The following is a 23,980-nucleotide window of genomic DNA, read 5'->3' on the forward strand; positions in this document are numbered from 1 at the left end:
AAGAGCCCCTGTCTTAGTTCCAGAGCCCTGTTGAATACACCACCAAAATTTGTCTTCCCCAAGAAGCTGCTGCCTGCTCCCCACTCCTTTTCCTCTAGGCTTGGGGTTGTAATTGCTTAGGCCCAGATCCATTGATTTCAGTGAGAATTAGGAACCTAAATACCTTTTGAGGATCTGGACCTTAGTGTTCTTTTGGTCTTGGTCTCTGACCTTGAAAAAGCAGGCCTGTCACCTTTCTGGTCACAGGCAGGTAAGGAATTTTCAATGAATAGCTCGCACATTCCTTCTGTTAAGGTCCCTTGGTATTCTCCCTAGAGATACCTTATCTTTGTCAGTTTCATTTCCTGTTTGCTGATGCCTAATGACTCCCTCCTTCCTCCCTCCACCCCCTTTGATTTAACTGTAGGCAGTCAGACAGAATCTCTCAAACAGGGAAACCAAGGCACATAGTATTCATACTAAATAATACAGATAGCTTCTTAATTTCCACACCCTAATGCAATAATATATTTGAATTGGATAACATGTCCTTTGTGTTCATCTCAATCCCAACCAAAGGCTGGCACATATAAAAGATGACAACTTGCCTCTTTGTGAAGTGATTACCAGGTAATTTTAATACTGTGTTTGACTCATTTTGTACAATTAATCACAATTAACTGTACCCCAGTAAAGTGAATACAAAATCCACTTACGGAAAGCGTTTGAGGAGCTTTCTTATAACATTTTCAGTGGTAAACAAGCCTAGCTATTTGGAGTAAGAAACTGTAAAGTTCTTAGGCAAATTATTTTGCCATACTAATACACATATTGGAAGTGAAGCTGTGTGCAACAACAAAATTTAAAAGAGACGGAATAGTGACTATGAGAACCGGGAAACCAACTGTATGGTTATGCAAGTTTGCATTTCTAATTGGATTGTCTACCAAAAAACTTGAATTCAATATATTTTGGTGGGAAACTCTTAAAATCTGTAATGGTCTTCTCTATCCCTCTTCTACCTTCCTTCTCATACTACTTAGATCTCATTCATAACTAATTATTTGTAAAGTTGGTTTGTTTTTAAACTAAGTTGTTTTTGAGTTACACTTGGGGGCAGGGTAGAGAAGGGGCCATGCAAGGATATAATTAAAATGGCTCAAACAGGTTTTTTTTTTTTTTCTGATTTTCCCAAACAATTCAGTCCCAGTCTGAGATGGCATGTGCCAGTTTTTTTTAAAAAAAACCAAAGTTATAGGTACCTGAATAGGGCATTTATACTGAAAGTGCCATCTTAACCTTCACTTACTAGAATAGAAGATTGCCGCACCAAAACTGGACTAGTGCTCCAGTACTGGACACTTCAGAGAAAAGTTCAGTGATAATTATGTCCAAAAAGGAAATTTTCCCCTAATACCATCTCACAGGGCACATGCCCTGACACATGAAGCAGTATAACTTACATTTTTCTATCCTATGTTGATATTTTCATTATCCATGTAAATATCTACACTTTTTTGGATCCAACTAGGCTCTTGGCCTCAATGATATCTTGTGGCAATAAGTTCCACAGGTTTATTATGTGTTGTGTTAGAAGTTTTAAGTGTGTTGCCTTTTGATTTCATTGGATGTTCCATTGTTCTTTTATTATATAAGTGGTCTACCCCACTTAAATGCTGCATTGGTGCAGCTGCATCGCTGAAGTGCTTAAGTGAAGACATTCCTATGCCAATTGGAGAATCCCATCAGCATAGTTAATCCACCTCTGCGAGAGGTGGTAGCTATATCAATGGGAAAAGCTCACACGCTGACATAGCGCTGTCTACGCCAGGGGTTAGATCGATATAACTATGTCACTCAGGCATGATTTTTCACACCTCTGATGTAGTTATACCAATATAAGTCTGAGGCCTGGTCTACACTGGGGGAGGGGAGAAAATTGATCTAAGATACATCGACTTCAGCTACGCTATTCTCGTAGCTGAAGTTGCGTATCTTAGATCGACTTAGAATCACTTACTTTGCGTCCTCACGGCACGGGATCAACGGCCGCCGCTCCCCCGTCGACTCCACTTCTGCCTCTTGCCGCGGTGGAGTTCTGGAGTCGACAGCAGAGCGATCGGGGATCGATTTATCACGTCTACACTAGACGCAATAAATTGATCCCCGATAGATCGATCACTACCCGCCAATCCGGGTAGTGACTTACGTGATGTAGTTATACCAATATAAATCTGTAGTGTAGACCTGACCTTACAAAGTACACATGGGATGTTGTAAAAACCTAAGAATGGCCACACTGGATCAAACCAATGGTCCATTTAACCCAGTATACAGGCTTCTGACAGTGGCTGCTACCAGATGCTTCAAATGGAGTGAACAGAACAGGACAATTTATAGAGTGATCCATCTCCTGTCATAGAGTCCCAGTTTCTGGCAGTCAGAGAGTTAAGGACACGCAGAGCATGGAGTTGCGTCCCTGACCATCTTGACTGATAGCATTGATGGACCCATCCGCAATGAATTTATCTTATTTTTTTTTAATCCCAGTTATAGTTTTGGCATTCACAACATGCCCTGGTAATGAGTTCCACAGGTTGCCTGTGTGTTGTGTGAAGAAGTACTTCTTTATGTTTCAGAGTAGCAGCCGTGTTAGTCTGTATTCGCAAAAAGAAAAGGAGTACTTGTGGCACTTTAGAGACTAACAAATTTATTAGAGCATAAGCTTTCGTGAGCTACAGCTCACTGCATCCGATGAAGTGAGCTGTAGCTCACGAAAGCTTATGCTTAATAAATTTGTTAGTCTCTAAGGTGCCACAAGTACTCCTTTTCTTCTTTGTTTGTTTTTAAACCTGCTGCCTATTAATTTCATCAAGTGACCCCGTTCATATGTTATGTGAAGGGGTAAATAACACTATCTTATTCACATTCTCTACACAGTTCATGATTTTTTTTTTTTTACCTCTATCATATCCCCCCTTAGTCATCTATCTAAGCCAAACAGTTCCAGTATTTTTACTCTCTCCTCATCTGGAAGCTGTTTCATAACCCTAATAATTTTTGTTGCCCTTCTCTGTACTTCTTCCAATTCTAATATTTTTTTTTTCAGATGGGGCAGCCAGAACCGCACACACAATATTCAAAGTGTGAGTGTATCATGGATTTATATAGTGGTACTGTGATATTTTCCGCCTTATTATCGATCTCATTTCTAATGGTTCCTATCATTCTGTTAGCTTTTTTAGACTGCTGCTGCACACTGAGTAGATGTTTTTCAGAGAACTATCCAATGATTCCAATATCTCTTTCCTGAGTGGTAATAGCTAATTTAGACCCCATAATTTAGTATTTATAGTTGGGATTCATTTTTCCAATGGCATTACTTTGCATTTATCAATGCTGAATTTCATCTGGCATTTTCTTGCCCAAACACCCAGTTTTGTGAGATCCCTTTGTAACTCTTCACAGTCAGCTTTGAACTTAACTATCTTAAGTAATTTTAGGTTTCAGAGTAGCAGCCGTGTTAGTCTGTATTCGCAAAAAGAAAAGGAGTACTTGTGGCATCTTAGAGACTAACAAATTTATTAGAGCATAAGCTTTCGTGAGCTACAGCTCACTTCATCGGATGCATTTGGTGGAAAAAACAGAGGAGAGATTTATATACACACACACAGAGAACATGAAACAATGGGTTTATCATACACACTGTAAGGAGAGTGATCACTTAAGATAAGCCATCACCAACAGCAGGGGGGGGAAGGAGGAAAACCTTTCATGGTGACAAGCAGGTAGGCTAATTCCAGCAGTTAACAAGAATATCAGAGGAACAGTGGGGGGTGGGGTGGGAGGGAGAAATACCATGGGGAAATAGTTTTACTTTGTGTAATGACTCATCCATTCCCAGTCTCTATTCAAGCCTAAGTTAATTGTATCCAGTTTGCAAATTAATTCCAATTCAGCAGTCTCTCGTTGGAGTCTGTTTTTGAAGCTTTTTTGTTGAAGTATAGCCACTCTTAGGTCTGTGATCGAGTGACCAGAGAGATTGAAGTGTTCTCCAACTGGTTTTTGAATGTTATAATTCTTGACGTCTGATTTGTGTCCATTCATTCTTTTACGTAGAGACTGTCCAGTTTGGCCAATGTACATGGCAGAGGGGCATTGCTGGCACATGATGGCATATATCACATTGGTAGATGCGCAGGTGAACGAGCCTCTGATAGTGTGGCTGATGTGATTAGGTCCTATGATGGTATCCCCTGAATAGATATGTGGACAGAGTTGGCAACGGGCTTTGTTGCAAGGATAGGTTCCTGGGTTAGTGGTTCTGTTGTGTGGTGTGTGGTTGCTGGTGAGTATTTGCTTCAGATTGGGGGGCTGTCTGTAAGCAAGGACTGGTCTGTCTCCCAAGATCTGAGAGAGCGATGGCTCGTCCTTCAGGATAGGTTGTAGATCCTTGATGATGCGTTGGAGAGGTTTTAGTTGGGGGCTGAAGGTGATGGCTAGTGGCGTTCTGTTGTTTTCTTTGTTGGGCCTGTCCTGTAGTAGGTGACTTCTGGGTAATCTTCTGGCTCTGTCAATCTGTTTCTTCACTTCAGCAGGTGGGTATTGTAGTTGTAGGAATGCATGATAGAGATCTTGTAGGTGTTTGTCTCTGTCTGAGGGGTTGGAGCAAATGCGGTTATATCGTAGCGCTTGGCTGTAGACAATGGATCGAGTGGTATGATCTGGATGAAAGCTAGAGGCATGTAGGTAGGAATAGCGGTCAGTAGGTTTCCGAAGGTGCCACAAGTACTCCTTTTCTTTTTGCGAATACAGACTAACACGGCTGCTACTCTGAAACCTGTGATTATGCAAGGCACTGAATTTAGCCGTATAGAGTGGAAATCTGTCAACTTCATGAAAAAACTCGCACAGATACAGACAGACATCATCTTCCTCTCCAAATGCAAACAGATGGACATCATACCGAAAGGACTGAAGGTAAAAAATCCATTACAATCTACATACCACACAGACTATGCTGACAGCTTGTGCCACACACTCTCAAGGAAACTGCGGAACCACCTGATCAACATCCTCTACAGCAAACAGGGAAAGATTAAGAATGAGCTCTCAAAACTGGATACTCTCATAAAGAACCAACCTTCCACACAAACTTCCTCGTGGCTGGACTTTACAAAAACTAGACAAGCCATTTACAAAACACACTTTGATTCTCTACAAAAGAAAAAGGACACTAAGCTATCTAAACTACTATATGCCACAAGGGGCCACAACAATGGTTCCCGTAACCCACCCAGCAATATTGTTAATCTATCCAACTATACTCTTAGCCCAGCGGAAGAATCTGTCCTATCTCGGGGCCTCTCCTTTTGCCCCTCCACCCCCACGAACATGATACAGTTCTGTGGTGACCTAGAATCCTATTTTCGACGTCTCAGACTCAAGGAATATTTCCAACACACCTCTGACCAACATATTAACCCACAGAGACCTTCCTGCCAACACTACAAAAAGAAGGATTCTGGGTGGACTCCTCCTGAAGGTTGAAACAGCAGCCTGGATTTCTACATAGACTGCTTCCGCCGACGTGCACGAGCTGAAATTGTGGAAAAGCAGCATCGCTTACCCCATAACCTCAGCCATGCAGAACACAGTGCCATCCACAGCCTCAGAAACAACTCTGACATCATAATCAAAAAGGCTGACAAAGGAGGTGCTGTCGTCATCATGAACAGGTCGGAGTATGAACAAGAGGCTACTAGGCAGCTCTCCAACACCACTTTCTACAAGCCATTACCCTCTGATCCCACTGAGAGTTACCAAAAGAAACTACAGCATTTGCTCAAGAAACTCCCTGAAAAAGCACAAGAACAAATCCGCACAGACACACCCCTGGAGCCCCGACCTGGGGTATTCTATCTGCTACCCAAGATCCATAAACCTGGAAATCCTGGACGCCCCATCATCTCAGGCACTGGCACCCTGACAGCAGGATTGTCTGGCTATGTAGACTCCCTCCTCAGGCCCTTCGTTACCAGCACTCCCAGCTATCTTCGAGACACCACCGATTTCCTGAGGAAACTACAGTCCATTGGTGATCTTCCTAAAAACACCATCCTAGCCACTATGGATGTAGAAGCCCTCTACACCAACATTCCACACAAAGATGGACTACAAGCCGTCAGGAACAGTATCCCCGATACTGTCACGGCTAACCTGGTGGCAGAACTTTGTGACTTTGTCCTGACCCATAACTATTTCACATTTGGTGACAATGTATACCTTCAAATCAGCGGCACTGCGATGGGTACCCGCATGGCCCCACAGTATGCCAACATTTTTATGGCTGACTTAGAACAACGCTTCCTCAGCTCTCGTCCCCTAATGCCCCTACTCTACTTGCGCTACATTGATGACATCTTCATCATCTGGACCCATGGAAAAGAAGCTCTTGAGGAATTCCACCATGATTTCAACAATTTCCATCCCACCATCAACCTCAGCCTGGACCAGTCCACACAAGAGATCCACTTCCTGGACACTACGGTGCTAATAAGCGATGGTCACATAAACACCACCCTATATCGGAAACCTACTGACCGCTATTCCTACCTACATGCCTCTAGCTTTCATCCAGATCATACCACTCGATCCATTGTCTACAGCCAAGCGCTACGATATAACCGCATTTGCTCCAACCCCTCAGACAGAGACAAACACCTACAAGATCTCTATCATGCATTCCTACAACTACAATACCCACCTGCTGAAGTGAAGAAACAGATTGACAGAGCCAGAAGAGTACCCAGAAGTCACCTACTACAGGACAGGCCCAACAAAGAAAACAACAGAACGCCACTAGCCATCACCTTCAGCCCCCAACTAAAACCTCTCCAACGCATCATCAAGGATCTACAACCTATCCTGAAGGACAAGCCATCGCTCTCTCAGATCTTGGGAGACAGACCAGTCCTTGCTTACAGACAGCCCCCCAATCTGAAGCAAATACTCACCAGCAACCACACACCACACAACAGAACCACTAACCCAGGAACCTATCCTTGCAACAAAGCCCGTTGCCAACTCTGTCCACATATCTATTCAGGGGATACCATCATAGGACCTAATCACATCAGCCACACTATCAGAGGCTCGTTCACCTGCGCATCTACCAATGTGATATATGCCATCATGTGCCAGCAATGCCCCTCTGCCATGTACATTGGCCAAACTGGACAGTCTCTACGTAAAAGAATGAATGGACACAAATCAGACGTCAAGAATTATAACATTCAAAAACCAGTTGGAGAACACTTCAATCTCTCTGGTCACTCGATCACAGACCTAAGAGTGGCTATACTTCAACAAAAAAGCTTCAAAAACAGACTCCAACGAGAGACTGCTGAATTGGAATTAATTTGCAAACTGGATACAATTAACTTAGGCTTGAATAGAGACTGGGAATGGATGAGTCATTACACAAAGTAAAACTATTTCCCCATGGTATTTCTCCCTCCCACCCCACCCCCCACTGTTCCTCTGATATTCTTGTTAACTGCTGGAATTAGCCTACCTGCTTGTCACCATGAAAGGTTTTCCTCCTTCCCCCCCCTGCTGTTGGTGATGGCTTATCTTAAGTGATCACTCTCCTTACAGTGTGTATGATAAACCCATTGTTTCATGTTCTCTGTGTGTGTGTATATAAATCTCTCCTCTGTTTTTTCCACCAAATGCATCCGATGAAGTGAGCTGTAGCTCACGAAAGCTTATGCTCTAATAAATTTGTTAGTCTCTAAGGTGCCACAAGTACTCCTTTTCTTTTTAAGTAATTTTGTATCGTCTGCAAACTTTGCCACTTCAGCGTTTACCCTTTTTTTAATATGTTGAACAGCACTGTTCCCAATAGAGGTCCTTGGGGAAACCTGCCATTTACTTCTCTCTACTTGAAAACTGACTGTTTATTCCTATCTTTTGTTTCCTATCTTTTAACCAGTTACTATTTATTTTATTTTGCGTTTGACTATTTGCCAAGCCAAGCAATAGCGTTCTTAGTGGCCAAGTTACTGATACATGAGAGGACATTCTCTCTTATCCAATTACTCCTTACTTTCCTTAAGAGCCTTTGGTGAGGAACCTTGTCAAAGACTTTCTGAAAGGTACACTATATCCACTTGACCTTCTCCATATGTTTGCTGACACCCTCAAAGAATTCTAATAGGTTGGTGAGGCCTGATTCCCCTTATTGCTTAATGTATTAGAGATACTAGGGAAATGAGCATGCTATAAGGATCTACATAGAATAGAATGTCTTACCCAAACTACAGGTTCATCTCCACATCCTGATCGCTGCTTCCAGAGCGGTATCTGCAAATTACAAGTTAGAAGCTAATTTTAAGTAAACTAAAGAAACGTCTAGGATTTCAGTCTAATACAAGATAGGTCAGTCTTCACTGAATGATAAAATTGGTCAGCTTGCGTTATATCTGCAATGCAATAATTAAGCCTTTATCAGATTGTCTTTTGGTCTTTTTTGAGTTCTTAGTTGGGAACCACACAGACCATTCAGTCTCCTCAGCTGATTGATAGCAGCAAAGGGATCCCTGCCATCCTCAGGGAGATGATACATCTCCAAAATGTCAGCTCCAAGGCCCAGACTGCCATATATGACTAAAAGACCTGCCTTTTAGGATCTTTTCCAGTATCTGTGTGACCACGGGGCCCAGCTGAGCTACCAGGCTCAGGTCACCTATATGCCTGGACCCCCATCTTTCCTTCACAGTGAATCTGTTTTGACCTTTGTTCCATATCACAACTCATCAACTTACCATCCTTCTCTCATTGGATATGAAAACAGCATAAAATTCTTCTAAAGGGTATTGATCATAACTTCTGATGTATTCACAAAGTTTCCAAACATTTTCCTCACTGTAAAATACAAGTTTTTTACAGTTCTTGTTTTATTTCTGATTTATACAATAAAAACAGGATAGATGTTATGATTTTTCCACTTTTGGATTAATTTTTCTGTTGAAGACTTTTTCCCAACTCCCCTTCACAATCTGTTTTTAATCTCTAAAATTTAGGTCTAAGCTCTTATAAAAATGTTTCCACAAATAATTCACAGACCTTTAGGCTTAACTACTGTTTAACAGACAGGAGGAAGCATCATTGGGTTTACTCTGTCATGTAATACCAAATTTGTAATACCAAATGACTGGTGTATCTAGTGTTTTGTCTTTTCCTCATTGTCTATGGCAAAGTTTTGATTCAAGTATCTACAAATTATATTAAAGACAGTAACTCCTTACTTAACATTATAGTTATGTTCCTGAAAAATGCTACTTAAGTGAAACTATGTTAAGTGAATCCAATTTCCCCATAAGAATTAATGTAAATAGGGGGATTAGGTTCCAGGGAATTTTTTTTTTTGCCAGACAAAAGACTCTGTGCGTGTGCGCGCACACACAGTTTTAAACAAACAATTTAATACTGTACATAGCAATGATGATTGTGAAGCTTGGTTGAGGTTGTGGAATCAGAGGGTGGGATATTTCCCAGGGAATGCCTTGCTGCTAAATTATGAACTAACACTCAGCTCAGCCCTCAAGGGTTAACGCAGTGTTGTTAATGAAGTCTCACACTCTACAAGGCAGCATGAATGGAGGGAGCCAGGAGGAGACACAATAGAGGCATGGTAGTGGCTGCAAACATTCCCTGCAGAAACTGAATGGGAGGATGAACCCACGCTATCCCCCTGGAGCGCACTACTCCCTCCACTTTCCAAACTGCTGGGTGGTGAATGTGTCTATGAGACAGAGACACACACTGTGTGTGTGTGAGTGAGAGAGAGAGAGACACGCATTGCCCCTTTAAGTACGCTGACCACACTCTAAGTACACTACCTTTTTAAGTATATCAGGAAGTTGAGACAGCAGCAAGCTCCCTCTGTCCTGAGACCTGTAGTGTCTGCCCTCCCACCCTCCTCTACTCTGTGAAGATCGGGTCCAGGAGCAGGGGAAGGGGGACACCCTGACATCTGCACCAGTCTCTTTCTCCCCCCCGCCCTCCCCAGCAAGCAGGAGGCTTCGGGGAACAACTCCAAGGCAGAGGGCAGGAGCAAAACATGGCAGTGCGGGGGAGGGACAGCTGAACTGCCCGGCAATTGAAAGCCTGCTGGGTGGCTGCTGCACAGGGATCCGATGAAGTGAGCTGTAGCTCACGAAAGCTTATGCTCTAATAAATTTGTTAGTCTCTAAGGTGCCACAAGTACTGCTTTTCTTTTTAGGGAACTTAGGGGAGCTGATAGGGGGGTGCTGGCCCCCCCTGGTTCCAAGCCCCCACCAGCTAGCGCCAATGGGCTGCTCTTCCTGCAAACAGTGGACAAAGCAGGCAGCTGCTAAACAACATTATAAGGGAGCACTGCGCAACTTTAAAAGACCATGTTCTCTAATAGGTCAGCGATGTAACAACATTAATCAGGACGACATTTAGGGAGGACTTACTGTAAAAATCTTAACTGTAAAGATAAATGTTATCGAGTATATGTAACAGCTTTTAAAAATATTTGTAATTTTTAAAGACTTCTATCTGATGCTAGCAGAAAATATTAACAATCCCTGTTAATTTATTTATTAATAATAAATCCCATTTGTTACCTAATATTACTATTGTAATAGTTCTGTACAATTCCAAATAAACAATGCCATTGATAACTATAACTTTGCATGACACACAATAAATACTAATGGAATCACAAATTATTTTCCAAATGATAAACTATCCAGGAGGCTACAATGATCCCGTATATTGTTATTCCCCAGTAAATCATCCTTCAATAATCCTGACTCGGACACTCTGTAAATTATAGTACTCTATAACCAATGCACCCTTTTATCCTATAATACCAAATGTTATTGTAAGAAGACTACTCTCTCTACTGGCTCTTACGATCTCATTTCTTCCACTTTGCCTTCTGCAAGAATACGTGCAGAATTTCTAAAGAGAAATGGAAACATGGGAGATTGCAATAGGGAACCCTGACCCTCGGTGTATCATCTCTTGGTGCACTTATTACTTGTCCAGTGAAGAAGAAAGCAAATGTACCCAGCACGCCACATTTCTTACATGTCTATTGCTCCTTACCAATAGCAGCTGGTGTACACACAGGCGTGCCGAGCAGGGGCAGCTGGCTGATAGCCAGCAGCTGCTGTTACCCTTGGCTGCTCCATAGGTGACCCTCATCCAGGTGTATGGGAGTACTGGCTAGGGGCGGGTTTAACAGGCTCATATACCAGAAGCCAGCACTGAAGCTTCCCCCAACGGTATAAAGCAGCAGTTTGCTCAGGAAGCGTTTGTGGGTTGTGCAGGAAATTGGTGAGTTACAAGCAATTTCTTCCCCTAGGAAATCTGGCTGTTACTGCCTGACTACTAGGAGCTCAGGAAGGTGGGAGGCGTTTTAACTTAGATATAAAGAAAGATATTTTCTATTGCTCTGTTAAGCTCCAGCATGCTGCATCAAAGGAGGGGGCAGGTTGAGCCAGAAGTGTGGGGAAAGGGAAAGTTTTGAATCCAAACCAGAAAGAAGGCAAAGTTTGAGCTAAAGTAGGCAAAACGGTTAGCTTAAGTTTAGCCCAGACAGTGGGAGGATCCTGAGCCAAAACAAGGGGTGAAGAGAGAGGGCTTGAGTGGGGAGAGAGATAAGATCAGGAGGGTGACAAGATGTCCCGATTTTATAGGGACAGTCCCTGTTTTTGGAGCTTTTTCTTATCTAGGCTCTTATTACCCCTGCCTCCTGATTTTTCACACTTGCTATCTGGTCACTGTAGGAGAGATCCTGAGCTTACAATGGAGGGGAGGGAGAGACCAGGACAGAGGCTGAGCCTTAGCAAGAGGGTAAGGTGTGCTGCCACTGATCAAGAAGGGCAGAGGAATAGAATCTGGAGCTGTTAGTGAGGGAGAGACTAGCCCTGAGCCACAGGGAAGAAGATGTTGAGGATGAAAAGGAAGCCTGTTCACGGGGTGCATGGAAAACCTCCCCAGAGAAGTGTTTTCCATCTGAACTGTACATGGGCAAACATATTTGAAGTTTAATACAATACCTTTCTTTCTGGCTGTCTTTTTGTTAAATCAGCAGGAAGAGATTCTTGAGATAGTTTTAAGCCCTGAAAACTGGCAGATGCTTGCTTGCTTGCTTGCTTAACCTGGCAAAACTAATGGCTACACAAGAGACTTTCATCTCCTGGGCCATAAAATACACAAAACAGTTTATTTTTATAAGGTGCTTACAGGTAGCACCACACAGTCACGAGGTTTAATCATGTAAAAAAAAAATTTTTTTTTGCGCACCTAACATCACAAAAATATCCTTAACTTATTTCCAGGCCATGACACTTCAGCAAAATGCTGTTGTCACATCAAAACTACAGCAGGCTCTCAATTTTTTGTGGATGAGAACACATCAGTATTTGCGGTGTTTAGATGTGACCTTTGTAGCTGACAATGGGCTTTTAACTGAAATGTGCTAAACTTTTTGAGAGAATGAAATCTTAATATTTGAAACTTTAGTTTGCTTTATTACTCAGGAGGATGGAAGCAAAATAGAGGAAGCCAGGGAGGGACTTTAATGAAAAAATTAACCTGTTTTGCTTAAACAGTCTATTTTGGAATGAAAATGTTGTTGCACTCCTTTTGTGATGGAATGTGCTGACTATTAGTGTTATGTCCCTATCTTAGCTGGGCCAATGAGAGCCAAAGGCTAATTTTCTAAAATAAGAACTTATAGATAGGCTACTAAGTAAATACAGGTTTCAGAGTAGCAGCCGTGTTAGTCTGTATTCGCAAAAAGAAAAGGAGTACTTGTGGCACCTTGGAGACTAACAAATTTATTAGAGCATAAGCTTTTGTGAGCTACAGCTTATGCTCTAATAAATTTGTTAGTCTCTAAGGTGCCACAAGTACTCATTTTCTTTTTAAGTAAATACAGTAACTCCTTGCTTAATGCTGTAGTTATGTTCCTGAAAAATACTCTAAGCAAAATGATGTTAAGCTAATCCAATTTCCCTGTAAGAATTAATGTAAAGGGGGGAGGGGTTAGGTTCCAGGGGAAACTTTTTTTTTTTGGCAGACAAGTCATTATATACACAGTATAAGTTTTAAACAAGCAACTTAATACTGTACACAGCAATGATTGTGTTGAAGCTCGGTTGAGGTGCTAGAATCCGAGGGTGGGATATTTCCCACCCTTCTTGCTGCTAAATGATGAACTGGCATTCGGCTGAGCCCTCAAGGGTTCACACATGGTGGTTAATGTAGCCTCACACTCTACAAGGCACCACAAATAGAGGGAGGAGATACCATAGATGCATGGCAGTGGCTGCAAACATTCCCTGCGGAAACTTGATGACGAATGTGCATCATTGCCTCTTTAAACATGTAGACCCCACTCTAAGTACCCTGCCTTTTTAAGTATATCAGCAAGTGGAGACACCAGCTGCTGCCAGTAAGCTGCCTCCGGCCTGAGCCCTGTCCAGCTGCAACACGTCCTCCGACGTGCCTGACTGGGATGCAGCGTGTGTGTGCGTCCCCTGGCGGGGGGGTAGGTCAGGGTGACAAGGACCCGTTGAATTATAGCCCTGCCCTTTACGGCAGGCTCCTGCAACACCTGCCCCTGCCTGGCGGGCATCTGGCTCCGCGGGGAACAGCTGGCGGAGATCTCGGGCAGTGTCCCTTTAAGGGACTGGCATTTGAATCCCCTTTCCGCGGGAAGCGACGGAGCAGGCGGGCTGAGCGCCTTTCTCTTAGCCAATCAGAGCCGGGCAAAACACTCTCCTCCCCCCCCCCCCCAACTTTGCACGCGCCAAAAATCCAGAAGGGACTCAGTAGCGGTACGTGTCCCTCCGCACCCGCTCCGGGACTAACCGACCCGGGGAAAGAGTCCCACGGGACGAGGAGGGCGGAACGATCTCCGCTGGTGCGGCCGCAGGGTCCGTGATTGAGGGTAACAGGAGCAGCAGGTACCACAGGACCTGCTGCCTCTCAGCCGTCGCACCACGGCTCTACAGAGGGGCGGAGGCGGAGAGATACGACGGCAGGGCGGTGAAGCGACGGCCCGCGCTTTGTGGCGCCAGAATTCGGAGACAAGCCGCCGCCGCGCCCCCCCCCCCCTCCCGCCAGTGAGCCGGAACAGGTCCGGCCATGGTGATGCTACGGAGCAACACGGGGAGCGGGCGCGGCCGTCCCGTCCCGTCCGCCGCCCCGAGCGGTCAGGGGTCCCTTTACGACCTGATGGACTCAAGCTCCGAGTTCCTATCCCTGAACTCCCCGGCGCCCCGGAGCCGCAGGATGGGCACCCGCTCGGCCGCAGCCGCCTCCGGCAGCAGAGGAGCCGGGAGAGCGCCGGAGGCCACGGGCAGCGTGAGTACCGGGGCAGCCTTGCGGCGGACAGCTATGCTGATGCCTTCTCCCTGGCCCGCCTGAAGAGTGCGATTCCCCCACCCCCGCCTCGGCCGTGACTGTCCCCACGGGCTGCGGCGGCGGGGAAAGGGGGGGGGGGCGAGCGGCGGTGGTGACCCCCCTCCCCGGGAAATTGGGGGTGGGGGTGGCGTTCTAAACTCTGCCCAGAAAACGGGGCCCATCCCCATAGTGTGGCGGGATCTAGGGGCTGAGGGCACTCTACATGGTGAGACACGTCCGGCTTGGCTCCCCTTTGCTGGGGTCGGCTCTGCTCTGGCTTTAGGTAACCGGATTATCCGCGAAGCTGTGTTCATTCCCCACGTGCTGGCTCCGGAGCCTCCTGCTCTCCTACCGTTTGAGGGTCAGAGCCTTAGGCCTTGTCTTCAGAGTTGTGTGTGTGCGTGTGCGAGAGAGAGAGAAACCTCATGGGCTCCACAGTGGAGATAAAGCACTTCCGTCTCACTCCGATGTAAACTTGGTGAGGTCATCACCAGCCTCCTGTGGTTGGCCCTGCTTAGTTTATCTCCTTATCGCCACTTTTTTTTTTAAACTGAAGGCTAGTTCATGAGTTAGTCACCCCAGATGAGAACTCCTCTTTTAGCAGTGAAGACAAGGCCATTGCAGTGAGATGTTACTGTAGTGGGTTGTGCAGATTAACATGTAGTCGGCAATGGAAAGTTTAAAATGTGAATTGTCATTAGCCTTCAGAGTTAACATTTTGCATAAGACATGATCTGCCCTCATTGATTTTACACAATGACTGAAGCTGCTGGAGCACAAAGTTGTAGCAGCCTAAAAAGTACCAGGTTGCTGAGCCTATCTTCATTTGATTCATCTCCATATGGGAGAGTGGGGAAGAATTCCCTGCTAGGGAGGGAACTGCTAAGAATAGACCTGAGCCTCTTATCTAAAAGAGAACTTCTGGAAACTAGGAAGGGTAAATCTTGTCAGTTCCAACTGTGTGACAAATGCACAGGCATATCCTGCTTCCTTTGAACACAAACTATATTAAAATATTCCCATCTGTCACACACTAAGTGACTTTTTCCCTCCACCCTGTCCCTGTTATGTCTCAGATCCCAGAGCTGGCCACACTCATCCTGGTTTACCTATTAAAAACAATTGACAGAGTATACGTAGAGTACAGTAACTCTTCACTTAACATGGTAGTTATGTTCCTGAAAAATGCTACTTTAAGCAAAATGATGTTAAGATAATCCAACTGAGGGCTCAGCCCAGTGTTAGTTCATCATTTAGGTGCAAGACATTCCCTGGGAAATATCCCACCCTCTGACTCTACAACCTCAACCAAACTTCACAATCATCATTGCTGTGTACAGTATTAAATTGTTTGTTTTTAAAGCTGTGTGTTTTAAACACACACACACACACACATCTGGCTAAAAAGAATTTCCTGGAACCTTAAACCCGCCCCCCATTTACATTAATTCTTATGTGGAAATTGGATTTGCTTAATATCGTTTCGCTTAAAGTAGCATTTTTCAATGCTACTACAACATTACGCAAGGAGTTACGATACTTCAGTTGTGACTTTCGCGCTCCTATATCAGCCTGTGATGGGCTTTTACAGCTGCTGCAGCAGTATGTTCTGAGTTTATTACTTAGAGACCACTTCACAGGTAATAAATTGAAAAGTTAAGGGATTATTGTGGGGAATGATGTGTAAGTGTGGTTTATCCTAAATAAAAATCTAAGCTCTTTATTGCTTATTCAGAATATAGCTGATTCTGACTAAATGACTTTCTAGGATTCGAAGTTAAACCAGGTCAAAATGTTCCACCTAGATCTGCTCCTTGTATTCCAGAGGAATTTACACTTAAATGTTGCCATATCCACAGAGAGAACATTAGGTGTCTCACTGGTACATGCCAGTATATGAAATTCAAATGTCCAAAACTACTTCACAACTAAACTCCTTTCTGGTATACATGTGGGAATGTCATGTCACTTCTGAAGTGCAAAACAAAGGGTTTTTCAGTTAATTGCAAAACAGTTGTAAAGCTTCATATTTGCATAATTTAAAGGCAGAACTAAATTTTAAACTTTCCCCAGCAAAGTATGTATGAGATCAGCCCAGAAAGAACATTTGAGAGTTTGCTGTTTAAAGGGATGTGAAGTGCCTAACTAAATTCCATGATCGCTACCAGTTAGCAAAACATCACAACAGAATGAAATTCTGACTTGCATGTCAGAACTTAGTTTGAGAAATGTTAGGCCTCTGTGGTTGAGTATCTTTTGAAAACTACGTTCTTGGTCCCCTTTGTGGCAAACAGTTTTCAGTGGGGCATTCCCTGTCTCCATAGCAGCTGGAGGCAGAACAGATCTTTGCTCTGAGCCTGGGCTTTGTCCTGTTCCTCAGGAGGAATTCTCCAGAATTCTCTGCCTCCAAGCAGCACACAAGAGATTTCAGGTTTCCCTTTGTAGCAGAGCTTTTGCAGGACTTTTAACAAACTGTCAGTTTCTTCAATGGCTTCAAGGCTTTTCTCCTCTAAACTTCCAAAAAAAAAAAAAAAAATCCCACACACAAAAAAACTTTGAGGTGGGTGAGGAAGACAGAACCTCTCCTCCCTTTAGAAATGGCAGTTGTAGACAGCCCCAGGAACCCAGTTTCCAGATGGCATGCAGCCAAGATCCATGCAGAAACAGTTGACCAGGCTCCAGCAAAACTTGGCATGGGAGCAAGATCCATGGTGTAATACTTGAGCAAGTTGCATGAAAGCTGTGCTCACTGAGACCAGGCCATTATCAGTGGCATGAAACTCAAGGTGTGGTGGGGGTGGCTTTTGTTTTTGTTTTTGTTTTTTTTTTTTTCCCCACAACCTCCCTCCCACACATGAGATCCATATTCTCTCTGTTTGCAGAGCAAGCAGGGAAGCCTCAACTGGGCCTCCTGAATCTCAGGGGAAGGCAAGGTCCCCTAGAACAACCAGGAGGAAGAAATCCCTGCTCCCAGCCATTACGTAGGCAATGTCCATGCTGAGATTATTGAGAAGGCTGCAAAGCATTTGCTGTTTCTGCAAGCTATTTTACCTACAAGTGCTCAGCTGCTGTAAAGGTGCTAGCTTCTATAAACTTTCTGATGCTAATGAGTAAGGCTACGTTTCAGTCACAGGTATTTTTAGTAAACGTACTGGACAGGTCATGGGCAGTAAACAAAAATTCACGGCCTGTGATCTGTCCATGACTGTTACTAAAAAATATCTGTGACTAAAACTTGGGAAGGGAGGGACAACTGCCAAGGACGCGTGCAGGAAGGGGGGGTTGGTGGGGCCAGTAGGTCTCTACAGGGCTCCATACCTTCCTGCCCCAAGCAGCAGCAGCAGAGTTAAGGAGGGGCAGGGGTTGGGGCACGGGATGGGGTGAGGTAGGCTCTGGGCAGTGCTTACCTGGGGGACTCCCCAGAAGTGGCGACATCCCCTTGCTCAGCTTCTGGGCGGAGGCATGGCCACCTCTGCCTGTAGGCACTACCCTCGCAGCACCATTGGCTGGGAACCACGGCCAGTGGGAACTGTGAAGCCAGCGCTCTGGGCAGAGGCAGTGCGCAGAGCTGCCTGGCCATGCCTCTGCCTAGCAGCTGAGCAAGGGGATGTTGCTGCTTCCGGGGAGTCCCCCAGGTAAGCTCCGCCCAGAGTCCACCTCACCCCAGCCTGTGCCCCATCCTCTGCCAACTCCCACACACTAACTCTGCTGCTGGGGCAGGGAGCGGTGGCCTGAGACTGCCCCAGCAGTGACTGGCGTGACTGGTGCATTGGCGGTTTGAGCTGCCCCTGAGCCAGGTGCACCGGCTGCTGCAGAAGTCACGGAACCTATGACAAACTCGCAGCCTTAATAATGAGTCACTTGTCTCCAATGGCTCTAGTTCACTCCATTCTGTGCAGTCAATCCCCACTCTGAATCACTTCACTCCATGCTCCTGATTCCCTTCCCTGTTAAATAGGCCTACCTCCTCTACCCTTCAAGTGATCCCACAGAAGGTCATGAAGTGGCTACTATTTTTGTAAGGGTGACATGTGGGATACATGCTTGCAGACTCTCTCAGCCCTGGTCAAGTTCCCCCTGCTGGACACTTGCCAGGCTGCTCTGTTTGACCCACATGTAGGGCCTAAGTCATCTTAGGCTCCCTTTTGTCTGCACAGGCTTAAGTCACCAACTCTGGTTCTAGGCTTTCTGGCACATTTCCAGCACACAGTCTGTCTCATAATCCTTTCCTAGGAATGGGAGCCCATGGTCCAGCTGCCCTTGGCCCTGAGAACCAGTGCTGATCTCTGCTCCCCCAATATCACCTCAGCACTTTAGTACACCCTTTTCCAGAGCTCCATTCTTGTGGATACTCTGGCTTCTAGTTTACCTCTTTGGGGTGACATGAAAGTTGAAGCAAACAGACACAAGCTTTTCCAAAAACAATCACTCTTTACTTTAGACAGCACAAGAGGAATACAGATCTGTGTAAAATAAGAAAATTCTATATGCAATTCCTGCCCAGTATCTTCACCACTCTTGAGCATTCTTTGACAATTGGTCAGAGTCCCTTCTCCTGAACTTGAGTCCTCCAGGATGTTTCTCTTCCTGTACTGGATCTACAGAGAGAACTGATCTTTTTATAACTTTTAGATGCCTTTGTCAGGTGATGCCTGGTGAGTCTCAAAACCATCCAAACTCTAGTATCTTGAATCTAATGTCCTGCTTTAGTGGGGGGAAAAAGCTTGGTTGCAGTTGGCCACACTACTAAGAAGTTTGGGAGGACAGCTCTAACGAACAGGAGAAATCTCTAAAGCTGGGACTTTGAGCTAGATCAGGGGTTCTCAAACTTCTTTGCACTGTGACCCCTTCTGACAACAAAAATTACTATATTACCCCATTAGGGGAGACTGAAGCCTGAGCCCTACCTCCCTGGGTGGGGGGGCCAAAGCTCTAGGGCTTCAACCCCAGCAAGGGACCTATAATCTGAGACCTGCCGCCCAGGGTTGAAACACCGGGGCTTCAGCCCCAGGTGGTGGGGCTTGGGCTTCGGCCCTGGGCCCCAGCAAGACTAAGCCAGCTCTGGTGACCCCTTTAAAATGGGGTTGTGACCCACTTTGGGGTCCCAACCCACAGTTTGAGAACTGCTGAGCTAGATACCTCAGACTTTCAACCAAGTTTCTCTGCGCTAAGCATGAAGGGGGAGGGCTAACTTTACAGATACATGTGTAGAAAATGAAACACAAACCTCAAAGGTAAAAAGCTCTGTAATTCTTCCTCAACTAGTTTGAGAATGTGATTAAGGTGGATTGGAAATTTCTTATCGAGACCTACTTCTACCTAAGGTTAAGCCTGCTGTGGCTTCCTTAGTAAAGGGCATAGTTATACCAGCTGAAGTGTTCTGCCAATCCCCCAGACAGGCGAATAAGATCTTCACTGAGAGAAAACTTTGGAGTAGTTTCAGCTCTGAGACTATTTGCAGTGATCTAATTGTAGAGGTCTGTGCTTAACTGGGATGCCCGTGAGCATGCATTTAAAATAACTTACATAAAATCTTCTTTAAACTAGATTCCCCTAGCCTACTTTTCCAATATTGATGTTTCACCAGTTTCTGATTTGCTGTGCATTTAAAACTTCCAAATACATGTCCCTGAGGAATGCCATAAGTGAAAAGGAAACGTGTTTGTTCTTGCCTGGATTACAGGGCGCAGTAGCCATTGCTAAAAGCTTTCTGAAGCGTGGCTTTGAATGAACAAGTGGAAGGGCCAGTTACAGCCCTCACAAAATTCTAACAGCTAAATTATTGGCCAAGACCATCTTTAATTCAGGAGAGAGACAGAAGATAGGAGGATATGCTAACATTCGGCAAATCAGACTAAGGGTATGTCTACACTATGAAATTGGGTCGAATTTATAGAAGTTGGTTTTGTAGAAAGCATTTTTATACAGTTGATTGTGTCCCCCCCCGCCCCCCACAAATGCCCTAAGTACATGTAGTCGGCGGAGTGTCCACAGTACCGAGGCAACCGTCGACTTCCGGAGCGTTGCACTGTGGATAGCTATCCCACAGTTCCTGCAGTCTTTGCTGCCCATTTGAATTCTGGGTAGAAATCCCAGTGCCTGATGGGGCTAAAACATTGTTGCAGGTGGTTCTGGGTACATATCGTCAGGCCCCCCTTCCCTTCCTCCTTCCGTGAAAGCAAGGGCAGACAATCATTTTGTGCCTTTTTTCTTGAGTTACGTGTGCAGATGCCATACCACGGCAAGCATGGAGCCCGCTCAGCTAACCGTCACCGTATATCTCCTGGGCACTGGCAGATGTGGTACTGCATTGCTACACAGCAGCAGTTTATTGCCTTTTGGCAGCAGACAGTGCAGTATGACTGGTAGCTGTCATCAACGTAGTCCTGGGTGCTCTTTTAACCGATCTCGATGAGGTCAGGGGTGCCTGGGCAAACATGGGAGTGACTCAGCCAGGTCAGTTCCCTTTTTAAGTTTTGTCTCATGGCGATTTGAGTTCTACCGGCAGTGCACTGTCTTTTAATCAGCAGCCAGCAGAAGACGATGGCCAGTAGTCATACTGCACCGTCTTCTGTCGAGCACCCAGGAGATGACGATGGCTAGCGGTCATAATGCGCAGTCTGCTGCCAGCAAGATGTATAAAGATAGATGAAGTGTATTAAAACAAGAAATAGACTAAATTTGTTCTGTCTTCATTTTCTCCTCCCTCCCTCAAATCAATGGCCTGCTAAACCCAGTTTTGAGTTCTATCCTTGAGGGGGCCATTTTGTTTCTCGCAAAGCTACCCCCTTTGTTGATTTTAATTCCCTGTAAGCCATGTCCTCAGTTGCCCCTCTCTCCATCAGGGCAATGGCAGACAATCGTTCCGCGCCTTTTTTCTGTGCAGACGCCATACCACGTCATACCAGCAAGCATGGAGCCCGCTCAGATCACTTTGGCAGTTAGGAGCACATTAAACACCACATGCATTATCCAGCAGTATATGCAGAACCAGAACCTGGCAAAGCGAAACCAGGCGAGTAGCCAACGTCAGTGCGGTGATGAGGGCATGGATACAGACTTCTCTCAAAGCATGGGCCATGGCAATGTGGGCATCGTGGTGCTAATGGGGCAGGTTCATGCGGTGGAATGCCAATTCTGGGCTCGGGAAACAAGCACAGACTGGTGGGACCGCATAGTGTTGCAGGTCTGGGATGATTCCCAGTGGCTGCGAAACTTTCGCATGCGTAAGGGCACTTTCATGGAACTTTGACTTGCTTTCTCCTGCCCTGAGGCGCAAGAATACCAAGATGAGAGCAGCCCTCACAGTTGAGAAGCGAGTGGCAATAGCCCTGAGGAAGCTTGCAACGCCAGACAGCTACCGGTCAGTCGGGAATCAACTTGGAGTGGGCAGATCTACTGTGGGGGCTGCTTCGATGCAAGTAGCCAACGCAATCAAAGATCTGCTTATATCAAGGGTAGTGACCCTGGGAAATGTGCAGGTCATAGTGGATGGCTTTGCTGCAATGGGATTCCCTAACTGTGATGGGGCCATAGACGGAACCCATATCCCTATCTTGGCACCGGAGCACCAAGCTGGTGAGTACATAAACCGCAAGGGGTACTTTTCAATAGTGCTGCAAGCACTGGTGGATCACAAAGGATGTTTCTCCAACATCAACGTGGGATGGCTGAGAAAAGTACATGACCCTCGCATCTTCAGGAACTCTGGTCTGTTTCAAAAGCTGCAGGAAGGGACTTTAATCCCAGACCAGAAAATAACCGTTGGGGATGTTGAAATGCCTATAGAAAAGGAGTACTTGTGGCACCTTAGAGACTAACAAATTTATTTGAGCATAAGCTTTCGTGAGCTGTAGCCACAAGTACTCCTTTTCTTTTTGCAAATATTCCCACTGTTGCTGCTTGCTGTGCGCTCCACAATATCTGTGAGAGTAAGGAGACTTTTATGGCAGGGTGGGAGGTTGAGGCAAATCGCCTGGCTGCTGGTTACGCACAGCCAGATACCAGGGCGGTTAGAAGAGCACAGGAGGGTGCGCATCAGAGAAGCTTTGAAAACCACTTTCATGACTGTCCAGGCTACAGTGTGAAAGTTCTGTTTTTTTTTTTCTCCTTGATGAAACCTCTCGCCCCTTGGTACACTCTACTTCCCTGTAAGCTAACCACCCTCCTTTCCTCCCTTCGATCACCACTTGCAGAGGCAATAAAGTCATAGTTGCTTCACATTGATGCATTCTTTATTAATTCATCATACAAATAGGGGGATAACTACCAAGGAAGCCCAGGAGGGGTGGTGGAGGAGAGAAGGACAAGGCTACACAGCACTTTAAAACTTATTGAATGCCAGCCTTCTGTTGCTTGGGCAGTCCTCTGGGGTGGAGTGGCTGAGTGGCCCAAGGTCCCCCACCGTGTTCTTGGGTGCCTGGGTGAGAAGGCTATGGAACTTGGGGAGGAGGGCGGTTGGTTACACAGGGGCTGTAGCAGCAGTCTGTGCTCCTGCTGCCTTTCCTGCAGCTCAACCATATGTTGGAGCATATTACTTTGATCCTCCAGCAGTGTCAGCCTTGAGTCCTGCCTCCTCTCATCACGCTGCCGCCACCTTTCAGCTTCAGTCCTCTTGTCAGCCCGCCACCTCTCCTCCCGGTCATTTTGTGCTTTCCTGCACTCTGACATTGTCTGTCTGCCTCCACGCATTCGTCTGTGCTCTGTCAGTGTGGGAGGACAGCATGAGCTCAGAGAACATTTCATCACGAGTGTAGGGGTTTTTTTTGTTTTTGTTTGTTTGTTTGGTTTTTTTTGCCTTCTGATCTTCACTAGCCTCTGGAAAGGAGAAGATCCTGTGTTCCTTGAAACACATGCAGCTGATGGAGGAAAAAAAGGGACAGTGTTCTGTAAAATGTGTCTTTAAATACCAATGGGTACACTCTTTCACGGTAAACCTTGCTGTTAACATTACAGACATAGCACATACGCTTTCGTTCCAAGGTCACATTTTGCCTCCCCCCAGCACGTGGCTAGCCCCTCCACCCTCCCCGTGGCTGACAGCGGGGAACATTTCTGTTCCGCCACAGGCAAACAGCCCAGCAGGAATGGGCACCTCTGAATATCCCCTTAAGAAAAGCACCCTATTTCAACAAGGTGACCATGAATGATATCACTCTCCTGAGGATAACATAGAGAGATAAAGAATGAATGTTGTTTGAATGCCCGTGAACGTACGCTGCAATGCTTTATTCTACAATGATTCCCGAGTACGTGCTACTGGCCCGGAGTGGTAAAGTGTCCTACCATGGTGGATGCAATAAGCCTGCCTTCCCCAGAAACCTTTGCAAAGGCTTTGGGAGTACATCCAGGAGAGCCACAAATGCCAGGGCAAATTAATCATTAAACACGCTTGCTTTTAAACCATGTATAGTATTTTAAAAGGTACACTCACCAGAGGTCCCTTCTCTGCCTGGTGGGTCCAGGAGGCAGCCTTGGATGGGTTCAGGGGGTACTGGCTCCAGGTCCAGGGTGAGAAACAGTCCCTGGCTGTCGGGAAAACCGATTT

General features: G+C 45.6%; 2 protein-coding genes across 16 annotated transcripts in view; one reads left to right on the forward strand and one right to left on the reverse strand.

The window, feature by feature from the left end:
- The window catches only part of NTAQ1 (N-terminal glutamine amidase 1), a 41,526-nt gene that overhangs the window by 16,105 nt on the left and 1,441 nt on the right, over positions 1 to 23,980 (reverse strand). For 6 of the 11 annotated variants that reach the window (XR_006278662.1, XR_006278661.1, XM_043507389.1 and 3 more), the window contains exons 1-4: positions 11,125 to 11,256; positions 8,808 to 8,907; positions 8,296 to 8,346; positions 167 to 311 (exon numbers count right to left, since the gene is read on the reverse strand). Coding sequence is in view for 9 of the 11 variants with exons in the window: in XM_043507389.1 (XP_043363324.1) it covers positions 167 to 311; positions 8,296 to 8,346; positions 8,808 to 8,907; positions 11,125 to 11,210 (382 nt within the window). In the remaining 2 variants the exon portion in view is untranslated. Of the gene's footprint in view, positions 1 to 166; positions 321 to 8,295; positions 8,347 to 8,807; positions 8,908 to 10,929; positions 10,978 to 11,124; positions 11,371 to 23,980 lie in introns of those variants that run through there. The other 5 variants (XM_043507387.1, XM_038390825.2, XM_043507388.1 and 2 more) reach the window with 5 other exon arrangements.
- The window catches only part of ATAD2 (ATPase family AAA domain containing 2), a 94,168-nt gene continuing 81,439 nt past the window's right edge, over positions 11,252 to 23,980 (forward strand). For 2 of the 5 annotated variants that reach the window (XM_038390812.2, XM_038390814.2), the window contains exon 1: positions 11,252 to 11,355. Coding sequence is in view for 3 of the 5 variants with exons in the window: in XM_038390809.2 (XP_038246737.1) it covers positions 14,176 to 14,394 (219 nt within the window). In the remaining 2 variants the exon portion in view is untranslated. Of the gene's footprint in view, positions 11,356 to 13,742; positions 14,395 to 23,980 lie in introns of those variants that run through there. The other 3 variants (XM_038390809.2, XM_038390810.2, XM_038390813.2) reach the window with 3 other exon arrangements.

This window comes from Dermochelys coriacea, chromosome 2 (genome assembly GCF_009764565.3).
Source record: "Dermochelys coriacea isolate rDerCor1 chromosome 2, rDerCor1.pri.v4, whole genome shotgun sequence".
NCBI lineage: Eukaryota > Metazoa > Chordata > Testudines > Dermochelyidae > Dermochelys > Dermochelys coriacea.